Source organism: Gorilla gorilla, chromosome 19 (genome assembly GCF_029281585.2).
Source record: "Gorilla gorilla gorilla isolate KB3781 chromosome 19, NHGRI_mGorGor1-v2.1_pri, whole genome shotgun sequence".
In the NCBI taxonomy this organism is placed as follows: Eukaryota; Metazoa; Chordata; class Mammalia; order Primates; family Hominidae; genus Gorilla; species Gorilla gorilla.
The window spans coordinates 91,569,025-91,581,890 of record NC_073243.2 but is presented as its reverse complement, the minus strand read 5'-3'; the positions used below and the strand labels follow the sequence as shown (position 1 = coordinate 91,581,890).

Below are 12,866 nucleotides of genomic sequence, written 5' to 3'. Positions count from 1 at the left end.
AGAAGTAGTTTCCTCTCAGTCAAATATTTGAAAATAACTGTGTGGTAATAGGTTGAACATTATTCTACTTGACAATACCTGTAATACTTTTATTCTGATAAGTAACCGGAAGGCATCTGTCTTGCCAACTTATTATATCCCCCCATTATTCTATTTTTATTTGAACTAACTAGCCATAAGACTTTTTTCCACCTTAGAAAAATAGAAAAAAGGGAACTTGCCTGTCTAGAAAACCAACTTACCTCTGCATTGAAGTGTTTGCGTGGGCAGAACCAAGACCTTTCTTTAACTTTTTGCATAGGGAAAAAAAAGAAAACTATCTATCTCTTTTGTAAAATTTCCCAGTAAATTGCATATAAAAAGCAAAAATTATAGAAAATTAAAACTCAAAAAATTATAATTTTGTTTTTATCATGCCCTGATCAATAAGTAAATGAATTATATTAACTTAGGTAACTTACAGTGCAACAGAGAGTGATGAAAGAAACCCCAACTTAATTTTTAGTGACTGCTACTAAAATTGAGACTGGTAAAGGAATTTCAAAAATTTCAGTTTTACAAGAGTTGATTGATAATCCTTCCTTTGGGGAAGTTGTCTATTCACTGAGCAAGTTATCTTATTCTTCATAATTAACTCATTGAGAATAATATAAAGATATTGCATCTCATATTTAAAAGACAAAATGGAGACTACATAGATATGACTTTGGCTCTCAAAATAGGGTTAATATCCTTGGAATTCAAAAACGTGAATAACCAGGTGTAATTCACTCAATATGTATTTATTGAGTTTATATTACACTATACCAGGTACTGTTCCAAAGATAAAGCAGTAATTAAAACAGAGAAACATATGTCCTAAACTCTGGCAAGAAACAAAAAAATAAAATCTAATAACCATTAAATTATGAGGTAAGATACATTGATACATACATGAAGGGAATTGAAAATGTCTGAGAAGGTAAAACGTTAGTTATGCTGGAGACTGAAGAACTGAAGAAAAAAAACATTTGGATAAGAAGAAAGCATTTTTAGAAAGAGAACAATGTGCACAAAGACACCTAGACAGAGACATCTTAATGTTTCGCAAGAATGAGGAGTAGAGTAAGATGGGGAGATATAGGAGATAAAATAAAAAACATAGGCATGAGGGTTGGAAAAACGCAATGTAAAGAATTATGAATCATAGAACAGATTTTAAGTTTTTCTCTGAGTTGGGAAACCTCAACTAATTTTGAAGAGGGTGTAACTTGGTCTGAGGCTAGTTTAAATGAGTCACAATAACCTCTCTGTTGATAAGATTTGAGGGGAACATGGAGGTCTATTAGGAGGTGAGCACAGATGAAAGTGAGACATAAAGTGGCTTAACTGGTTGGAAAGCTGAGCGTAAAAACATGGTTGAATTCTGCACAAAATGGATGTGGTTTGTCATCAAAATAGAAATGTCAGTAATTATTGCAAGCCATTTTGATCCAAGTAACTAGAAGACAGGAGTAGATTTCCTAAACTTAAAAGCCCCATATCATCAACATTAGCTACATACACACACACACACACACACACACACACACACACACACACACACAATGAGTCATTCCAGCAGGTTTCTTCACAAGAAGGCATAGAACAGATGTCTGTAATTCCAGCACTTTGGGAGCCCGAGGCAGGCAGATCACAAGGTCAGAAGTTCGAGACCGGCCTGGCCAATATGGTGAAACCCCGTCTCTACTAAAAATACAAAAATTAGCCGGGCGTGGTGGTGCATGCCTGTAGTCCCAGCTACTCTGGAGGCTGAGGCAGAAGAATTGCTGAACCCGGGAGTCAGAGGTTGCAGTGAGCCAAGATCGCACCACTGTACTCCAGCCTGGGTGACAGAGCAAGGCTCTGTCTCAAAAAAAAAAAAAGAATATTCAGAAGCGGAATACTTGTGCTTATGGCTCAATATTTCTTATTATAAAATAATAACCCAAGAACCTTAGTTTTGCAAATAGTCAAGAAGGAAGCTGGGACATATTTTAGATCAAATATATTGCAGGTTAAAGTATCTTTATGTAGGGAAAGTAAATAGAAATGTGTTGTTCTATAAATAGGATTTAGCAAGACAGGACCATTCCACATGAATTGATAAAATCACATAACTGTCCAGAATTGCAGTTCATTTTTCAAAATGGTGAAGAAATATTTTTAAAAAATATATTTGCAGTGTGACACTTTAAAAAAATCAAGTCTGCGACACAATGCTGAAAAATATCCTGTAATCTTTCCTCTTAGCAGAGCAAAATCTTAGTTTACAGAGGAAGGAAGTTTGAGAGCTCCTTAGTGATCAGTAGAGATCTGATTCTCCCCAATTTTGCTCAAACTGAATATATAACAGGACAACATAACAGGATCTGAGCCAAACATTTTCACATAGATTAAGTTGTGTGTGTGTGTGCGTGTGTGTGTGTGTGTGTGTGTATGTATTTTCCTGTGGAAAATAATGCATTTGAACATTAGTCATTCTCTCATTTTTCCTGCTGTCTGTCTCCACATTAACAAGACCAGGATGTACTTTTTTTTCTAGCCAGGATCTCATGTCCCACTAGGTTTGGGGAAGACAATTTTAACATACTTTTTAGGGCAGGTTGTGGTTAGAATTGCTTTCAAGATACTACTGTTCATAAGAGGTGAGAGAAAGAACATTTTCATGTAGCCCCCGGGTGTTGAGATTCCCCATATCCTTAAGAATAAATCGGTCAATCATCAAGAGAATATGAAATCTCCTCAGGCTGTCTTCATTTTCACAACAGGCTCACCTCCCTGATCTAATAAATAGAACATTGACTCTATGGGAGGGCTATGCTTTTGAACTGCTCCTTGCTAAATTGATATTACTTCCTAACGCCCAATAGTCCTAGGTATATGTCATGTGCAAACTTTCTATAAGAATCATTTTCACTAAAATAGTTTGAACAAGTCAACTTATTTTAAAGCATAGCATTTTCCCTATCTCACCTATATAGCCACAGAAAGAATTAACTGTCCTGTGGAATATGTAAAAAATAAAAGATAAAGTCTCCAAGATTAACCTGAGCACATATCATTCACTTTAAAAAAAATTGGAGGAGCTGAACTAGAAGAATTTCTTTGGAGCCTGAACAAAAGAGGGGTGAATGAGTTATTAAAGATAGGCTGATGTTATTCTAATATCTTTATGGGAAACTTTCTATTCTATTGTGTCTTTTTTTCAATGAGCATCTTTTGGGAAGCATACACTTGCTTCCTTACAAGGTCAGAGCAGAGTAATTGTATAGACAGTGTTTTTTTGTTTGTTTGTTTTTTTGTTTTTTTTTTTTACTTTTCATTTATTCACATTTCATGGATTGTTACACTTCCTCGATGGGAGCATTCAAAAACTAATACAAGCTGAGATTATATTGTCTGACAATTCAAGTATTTTAGTTTTAGAAAACAATTTCCTATTTAAAGTAAAAAGCAAATAATTTATCCATCTGATTGCTAAGAAGTTTTACATCTCCATTACAATTGTGTCTGCATCAAAGGGAGAGTCCTTCATCCTCAGTATGATTGTTACTGGTTGAGAACATACAGTGGCCTGCGTTCTGAGTGCCTGATTGGAAAAGACCTCCCTGTCATCTACCATACTACGGGACAAATCAGTATCTACTCAAATTCCCACTTCCAGAATGAGAGGACTCATCAGGGGTTTAGGAGTTTGCAAAGCCTTCAAAATGTATCGTGCTTGAATTTTGACTCTTCTGAAATAGAAAAACTGACAAATGCTCAAAAAACAAACTTGTTTAACTTTTACTGAAAAGGCTCTCAGTGAAAACTTGTTTTGAACTCTACTAGTAATGTAGAATATTAGTTTTTCTTCCCCTCCACACCAGAAAAGGTAGTTTGTTCTTTCTTTTATTTTTTTTTTTTTTTGCATGCGGCACATATAAAATGTGATCTAGAATTGAAATTGTAAAATAGAATAATCCTTTTAAAGAAAATCAGCCCATGAACAGTTAGACTTGTCCTTCCATGGAAAACATAATCTAAACTTCTTTAAAAACTGGCCATATTTTCAGTCTGTAATTTGAATAATGAAGATGGCATAACAAATTTTTTTGCTTACTAGGAATCCACAAAAGGATGAGATGGATACACAGGTTTTAAGAAAAAAAGGCCACTGGGATACTTAGTATTTGTCCAGATGCAAAACAATTTCAGAATAACAAAATACACACCTTGCTTTAGGCCACGTATATGATACACTTCACAGATTCTCAAACAAAAGATGAAAATTTCAGTCCACATTAAACATTTTAAAACATAATTTCTAATATTTTGTTAAAAATAAGTCAAACTAAAATAACGCATAAATTAGAATTACCTGTTAACATAGTGGGGAAAATAGGTAAGCCCTCTGGGGGCCCCGTGCCCCAAGTAAAAGACAAGAAGTTAAATTTTATAATGAAATCCACATATACTCAGACTCTTTACGCTAATAATCAAAGTGGAGACCAACCAGTTCCTAAAGCATAAAAGAGTGATTTTAAGAAAATATCACATTTTGAGTTATGGTATATTCATCACATTTTTCCCTGTAATTTTCACTTTAACAGTGACAGTCTTAGCAGCAAAAATTTGCTGGGAATGTTAGGAAAAAAGGAAGCCACACACACCCACTAACTTAAAAATATATAAACTATTTTTTACAGAAGGGGCAGGTTTAAAAGAAAATCCAATCATGATCTTTTCATGCCATTTTTTGTAAACTTTCCATACACACGCGGATGCTAACAAAGTACTGTGTCATATACACTGAAGTGTCCTAAAGATGCCTGTGAGCTGCTGATTCCAGCTGGTACCAGGGAAGCATGTGCGGCTAAGTTGCAACAAACTTAAATTTGTTCCCCTTAGTTCTTCATCTTTTTAAAAGTTGAATAAACTTAACGTCAATCGGGCAGGGCCGGTATTAACAGCATCAACCACTTGCTTACTATGAATCATCTGTAACAGAAACTCACGTGCATTCTCCATTCTAAAAATTCAATGTAAAAATAATGGCCACTTCCTCCCTAGGTGCCTACTATAGCTATGTCTGACAGCATCCTGTAACAGTACAAGCTCACCTCTCTCTGCACGGATTCATCCAAAGCCACACACTAGGCCAAATTCTCCCCGTGGAATCAAAACACTGAAAGTAGAGCAAGAACGTCATGACAACATTGGCCCAATCACACCTCAGGTACTTAGGAGTCATCATATTTGATCATAAAATTGCTCCCGGCCCCAAACCTTACACCTAAAGACTGTAGTTTTTAAAAAGCCACTGTACCGTCCGCAATTATTCTGACTACTCTTCTAAATGAGAATGCGCTACTCACTGAAGATCAGAACACACACACGTGAGCCGCTGGGCACTGACCCTGAGCCTGTACACAAGATCAGCTGCTACTAGTCTCAAATGATTCATGAGGAATCAAAGTGGAAATTTAAACATTCAATTCTGTATCTCATTCATGTGCCCAGAGTCTTCAAAGAATGCTCGTGTTAGTTACCCGACAGCTCTGGAGAAGTGACATGGATATTCGTGTGCATAACCCTGGATCCCTTCCAAACAGACATATGGAATCTTACTCTTAAAAAAGTAAAAATATTTCAGATATTAAGTGTATAATATACTGCTGTCTAAAGTTAAAGGCAAAATTTACACACGATTTTCTCTTCCATTACCTTATTACATGTTTCCTAGTGAATTCACACGGCTCGTGTGTCAAAGCTTCCAGGCACGTCACTTGGTCACAGTTTTCATATGCGTGGGGTTGATCATGGTACAAATGTCTATGAGCATCTTCTTTTTCTAGGATGGTCTCATTTGACTTTCATTTCGTAAGGGTTCACTCTCCATGGTATAAATGATAAGCTACCAAATTTGTGCTTTTAAACCCATTCCTGGCAATCCCCCTTTATCTTCATTTTGCCTTTAGGGGGATAAAGAAGTAACACTACCTCATGAATAGAAACGACAAAGCCAAAAAACTCCTTCACAAGCTGTTCATTTCTTTTTAGAATGAAAATGCAGGTCCTGAATTCTCGTGAAGCAGCCCACAGGGTTACAGGCCAATGATTCGAACGCTGAGGTTAACACTTAGTACTCACATTTTAGCTTCAAAATAAAAATAAAGCAGAGGACAAACGCCTGTCACAGCGTCGCAGCCCGGTTCATTTGGTAACAGAACAAGTCTCACACGTCGGCTGAGCCCACCGGAGAGAAGCACACAGGCCAGCTTCCTTCTGAACACAGCCAGGCACCTGTTCAAAAGCCTCTCTGGTGATGGCGGTGGACCCCAAAACCCACGGGTTGGAAGAGACTTTCGGAAAGCGAATTGATACCCTGATTGCAGTCCTTGAAGAAATCACTTAGGGTTAGTTTAATAAACAAACGAACATTAAAAAATCTTCCAAAAATTGCATTCAAATGTATTTTACACTTTAGGCAGTTCTTAAGAAGGGAGAGTGCGGTTTCTTGACACTTAACATTTAAAGGTTTTATTGGCCACATTAATCTTCCTCTCAGAAGTTTTAAGTTATCTATAAGTTCTTAGAATGTTAAAGAAGAGAAGAAAAACTAAGTTTAAGGGACTGTGGAAGAAGCAGCAACTTGGCAATAATTCCGCAGCCGACTTCGCGTGTTCAGGCATCCTTTTTCTCCAGTAAAATTTTGTGCAACTCGTCTGCATCCTCGCTGGTGTTTACCCGAATCAACATGGTGACTGGCATGGTGGCATTCTTCTCGTCAATTGGTGGATTTGGAACACAGACAATAAAAACGTTATTTTTCCCTGTTCGCGTACGTGGCATATTGGGTGGAATCAGAGCATTCAGCAATATGTTGCCTAAATTGGTGTCTGCCCGCACCAAAAGCTGTGTCTTCTAATTTGCTGTAGGTTTTAAATGCAGAGTACCTATGCCTTTCTCTTTAAATTCATTACCTTTCTTGTAAAATAGTTTACACTTTTTGGAGTAAAAAGCTTCTTCTTTTACTTCGGTAACTACTACTTTGGGTGGCTCATGATTCTCTTCTTCATCTCCACCTTTGCATTCACCATTGTCACCTTCCGCTTGGCCCTCCAATGGTTTAGTGGGAAATGGTGAAGAGACTGGCTTACTCTGGGTAATATCTTTGCCAAATAAACTGGAGTTTCCAGGGGAGAATGAAAATCCAGTCAGGGGGACAGAGCTTAATGAGCCCAAAACAGAGCTATCAACTTTCTTGCCGAAATTAAATGAGGCACTTGTCGCTCCTAGTGATGATGGGTCCGTTTTCTTTTCAGATGCCAGCTCCACCTTCTTATCAGGTGTATCTTCGGTTTTGTTGCCATGAAACAAAAACGCTGACTCTTGCTGTAATTTTGTTGAGCCAAAAAGGGAAGGAGACCGTGTTTCAGCCGCAGCTTTGTTAGATTCACTTTCAGAATTCATGCCACTGTTCCCGTGTTGCTGTTCAATGTTTGCTAAATATTTCTCATAGTCTTTAAAGATAGGTGTCAGATCACAGAGGGGGTTTGTATTCACGTGCTTCACTATCCAATCCCGCACGGAGCAGTTCAAGGCGGCCAACTGCTTGTGATAGGCATTTCCGACACAAGCTTTACTGGAAGCAAGGCCAGAGGAGGAGGGCTGCTGACTGTCCCCATTAGTTTTGGGATTTGAAACTTTTTTATCAACCAAGGCGGTAGGGCCATTTGCAGCAAGAGAACCAAAGGCTACCTTGGGCTCTGCCACTGCCTTTGCACTGGTGAAGGGAGGGGCGCTGGTTATGTTGTTTCCATTCGACAGTCCTTCCAAAGGCTTCCCTCCAGCACCACTACCAAATCCAGGAAACCGTCCTCCTGCAGAAGGTACCACTAAACCTTTAAAACTTTTAAAGCCTCCTCTACTGTCAGATTCGAATCCAACATTTCTGCACTTTGCTTTCTTTATGGCTCTATTCTTCAAGACTTCCTCACTGGCCACAGAGAATGTTCCCACCTCTTCAGCTTCATCTTCTTGATCCCAATTCCTATCTGTCAGTTCCTTCTCGGCATTTCTTTTGGCCGCGTTTTCGAACCTCCTCGGCGGCCGCCGCTGCACTCGCTGGGTCTTGGGTGCCGCGAAACCCGGGGCGCAGCGGCGCAGGGGTCTCCAGCGGCTGGTGGTCGCGGGGCTGAGCGCGCTCGGCCGCTTCCGGTCCTGCGCTGCGGGCCTCAGAGGACTTGGTGCTCGGCAAACCCAAGAGACTCAAACACCATGTCCGGGGGGTGGGGGAAGCGGCGGGGGGGAGATCCTCACGCTGTGTTCGGCAGTGAGGCGGCGAGAGCGCGCCGGTTCAGCAGGAGACCGCTGTGGGAACCGCGCCGAACACGCTTTGGGCGGCCATTTTGTAACTCGAATCTACCCTCAAAACCAATTCGAAAAAAAGGGAGGCAAGAAACGCCCCTACAGTGTTCTGAACTGGGTTGAACACACAAAGGATGCTAAAATTTTCCACTTGTATACAGGTACCTATATTAAAACTTCAACTTATTTCAATCCATCATATTTACATTTCTATTTTATTATATGCTGGATAATGTGTTTAATATATTACTGTAGCTGCATATATATACAATTTATCATAACAATATAGACATGTTTTGAGGAACATGTTAAATCGTTTGCTGAGTAAAAGAGATAGTGCGATCAGAACTTTTGAAGACTTCTACACACAGCCTTGCTTCCTCAAATTCTATCCAGACAAATGCTAATTCTGGTTTTAGTTTTATCAGGCCATGAGGATCAAAACATAAAGGAAAATACATAGAAAATGCTTCAATATAAATTACTCTGTTTCATTCTGTGTTATGACTTTACAGCATTTTGGTGTTATGTTCATCTTCTATGAGATCACAGTCCTATTCAATAGCAGGTTTTTTCATATTTCCAATATACTCTACAGAAAAATAATTGTTGGTAACATTAATGTTGTTAATATTATTGCTAAGAATATTCTTTAGAAATTGCTTAGCCCAGAAAATCCCGAACTCAAAGTAGCCTTTTTCATAGTCATTTTTTTGCTTTTGTCTCCGTAATCCACCATCCTTCCCTATACTCTTGGCTTTTAATACTCTGCCGATAGGATTTGCCTCAACAAATGGCTGCATATGTTAGTCATACTCTTTAACTCACTAATAAACTACTTTGATACTTGAATAAATTGAAATTTAAGTAAGCATTTTATTAAATCAAATGTAATGTTTGTATTGAGACAATTCTAACTGGGGACATAGTTAAACCATTAGTCCCTCAAATTTTTTGGTCTGGAAGACTTTCCAGAGTCCTGCTAAGGGGAAATCACAAAGGTATGTTTTTAACAGTGAGGGTTAAAATCTCTGTTAATGCGTCTATTTTTCCCTATATGGAAAACACAAAGATCAGTGATTGATATATTACTTTCCGTATTTATTATGGAATAATTTATTGATTTAATTTGTTTAATAATTTATGATTTAATACATGTGATAATTTACTTATGGTATAATCAAATTTGTTGAATAACTTGAAATAATTCTCAATGAATTTATACCATAGTTATAGGAAAAAATAACATTTAAATCACTCAAATAGAAATTCTACTCAATATATATTTACCAACTGTGATATCTTATGAGGAAAATATGGGACATATTAAGAAGATGTGACAGTCTCGGAAATGAGGGATAGCCTCCTGAAATATTATTGGCTTAGATGGGACAAATTATATAATATAATGAGATCTAAGGCAGTATGTGCATGGCAACTTAGAGAGAGAGAAAGCCAGTGTGGTTGCAGAGCAAATTCAGGAAGTACAGAACGAGATGAGATCTTTTATTCTAAGAGCAATGGATATTCATTGAGGAAATTTTGACAGGGGATGACACCAATAGATTTTTTTTTTTTTTTAAATAACATTTTGGGCTTTAGCACTGAGAATGGATCTTAGAGGGCAGAGTATATGTGGGGAGACATGTTAGTAGCCTATGGAGTAGTTAGGGGAAGACAATAGATTTACCTTAGATATTTTGTCAACAAGAGACATATAACATTTAATATGCTTTTTGCAGATTTTTCTGTCACATCAAAGAAAACTAAACTCTAAACAATATGAATTAAAGTTAGAACAGCACTAGAGAAGACATGAATTCACACATGTTAAAAAGAAGAAGCAGTGCCTTAGGAGATTAAAGTGGACTGCTTCCATTGTGTTTCACTGGCATGCATTGCCTACCATCTGGAGGGTAAAAATTACTTGGAAAATGGAACCTGAAATGGAATTAAACAATATTTCATTTCCCTTGATATTTATTTTCAGATTAAGCATCAATATCCCAAGTCATAGCCAAGATATAAAATACAGTGTGATTATTGTGTGATTATTATTAAAAACTCTTCCTAATATGTCTCTAAAACTTACAAAATATTTCTGTTTATGGCAGAGTCTCAGCTGACACAGGGTCTAATATTATTAGTCTTAGTTTGTTTTACAATGGTCACTTTTAGTCCTTCATTAACCTTAAACATTTATATTTTCACATATATGAACATTAATGCAAACAATTTAATTTAGAAACAGGAACATTTGTTTTTATTGTTCTTAGCTAAATTGTGTTTTTAAGATTAAAAACTGCACATTAGAATGAAAATATTTTTCCCCAAAGCAGCATATTATTTGCCTCTTTGAATACTACTGCTTTTTTTTTTTTTTTTTTTTTTTTTTACTGGTTTTCAAACCATATTTCATAGCAAACTCTTTAGAGTTTAAATTTGTTAAATTGCAATGGGTGGAAAGTCAATATGAAAATTCTTGTTCTACTTCTAAAACATTTTTGTTAAACTGATAAGAATAGATACTAACACTTGATCGTAGCCAAAAGGCTGAGGGTGGTGGCTCACGACTGTAATCCCAGCACTTTGGGAGGCCGAGGTGGGTAGATTGCCTAAGCTCAGGAGTTCAAGACCAGCCTGGGCAACACGGTGAAACCCCATCTCTACTAAAATACAAAAAATTAGCTGGGAGTGGCGGCAGGTGCCTGTACTCCCAGCTATTTGGGAGGCTGAGGTAGGAGAATCGCTTGAACCCGGGAGGGGGAGGTTGCAGTGAGCGGAGATCGTGCCACTGGACTCTAGCCTGGCCAACAGGGCGAGACTCAGTCAAAAAAAAAAAATTCTGTGTGAAAACAAAAACAGAGAGGTGAAGTAGTTGCATTGATTTAATAGGGTTGAGAAACGGTGAGAATAGATAAATGATGATAAAAGAACCTACTAAGTTATTAAGGTAAACAAGCATTAGAAATCAAGCAAGGAAGTTGCCAAAACATTACATGTTTATCATCTTTCTTCTAAATCATTAAGTTCCAAGAATTTGGTGGGCAATGACCTAAATCATTTCATTTGTAAATGGCTGTATCTATGCCACATTGAAAACCAAGGTCAGATATACCTAGATATAGACAATTATGTGGCATTTTCTCTATCATCTGACATTTTGTTGTATGTAAAACTCAAAGACTCAGTGATTACAGATACCCCTTTAATCATATAAGGTTTTGATTTTCGTACATTAGAGCACTAAAATTGGGGTATTTATTTATTTTATTTACACTGGATAGAGGATTGGCTCTAATCATAAATGTTAAATCAAATAGTGTAGAATACTGGGAATTATAATAAGAAAACTAAACACACATGTACACACATCGACATGCGTATGTGAGGTAGCTGCTCTGGGAAAAATTTCTTATGCTTAACATCATACTGACAGATCACACTGCTACTGTTCTATCTCATACAAGTTATAGAGAAAATTGTCTTGTTTCACTCTTGAGGGAGGAAGAAACAGAGAAGCATGTGGGATTTTGCTTTGGCAAATATATTTCCTCCCTTTTTCTTTTCATTTATGCCTCTTCACCTAATGCAAGCCTAGTTCAGAATATTAATTGTCTAAATAGGCTAGAAACATCTATGCCCTCGTCCCCATGGCACACTGTCTTAAAAATAACATGTCCAAAGAATCAGAAAATTTAATTGGTCCTCTTGGTACTAACAACAATAACAAAAGAGAATATAGATTAAAATAATTTTAAGAAAAAAACACATAAATTCAAAACCCACATGTGACATGATAATTTAATTGTAAGAATGATCCTTGGAAATACATTTTTTCCTATCAGACGATAACTGAAGACAATTACTGCTGCCTAACTTGTTCAAAAAACAAACAAACAAAAAGAAATGTAAGCTAGTTAACATATCACTACATAATGGACATGTGACAGATTTTAGCGGAGCATAAATATCTCCAGCCATTTTTTGGAAGCAATTATAGTCAACTCATATTGAGATTTCTTCATTTACTTTGAGGACATCATAGCTGGGTAGCAAATGATTTTAAAATATGTAGTCAGTGTTTGTTTTACTACTGTCATTAATTTCACATGCATCTGCATATATAGCCATTGTCAAATTGACAGAGTTCTGTCTCTATACTTTTTGTATCTTTACTTTCAGTTTCAGAAAAAAATAAAAATGTTTCTTTTGTTTCACTGAATTCTAGTATTTCTATCTAAGTTGCTATCCCTTTATTAAACACATAAAAAAACTCACTAATAGTTTTTTTCACTGTGTGTCCCGATTTGGCACAGTGAAAGGAATATGGGTTCTGAAGCCAAAAAAACCTAGTTGTGAATTGTGATGCTGTTAATATTCTGCAAATTGAGGAAGGTGTCTGTTTCAATAAATTCAATAACTGAATGTTTAATGGAATACATTAAAATAGTGGGTGTTCTACGAGGTTTAACTCATTTTTCTCCTTTATT

The 12,866-nt window shown here is 36.9% G+C and overlaps 2 protein-coding genes across 3 annotated transcripts in view; both read right to left on the bottom strand.

Annotated features, from left to right (window-relative positions):
• Window positions 1-12,866, bottom strand: part of CDH18 (cadherin 18) — a 1,104,389-nt gene that overhangs the window by 823,717 nt on the left and 267,806 nt on the right. The window contains exon 1 of one of the 2 annotated variants that reach the window (XM_055367737.2): window positions 5,728-8,208. The exons of the other annotated variant lie outside the window; for it this stretch is intronic. The gene's annotated coding sequence lies outside the window, so the exon portion shown is untranslated. Of the gene's footprint in view, window positions 1-5,727; window positions 8,209-12,866 lie in introns of those variants that run through there. 2 annotated transcript variants of the gene reach the window in all.
• LOC134757554 (nuclear pore complex protein Nup50-like) overlaps window positions 6,688-12,866 on the bottom strand; it is a 96,449-nt gene continuing 90,270 nt past the window's right edge. The window contains 1 exon segment of the mRNA XM_063700456.1: window positions 6,688-8,255. Within this exon segment, the coding sequence (XP_063556526.1) occupies window positions 6,688-8,255 (1,568 nt within the window).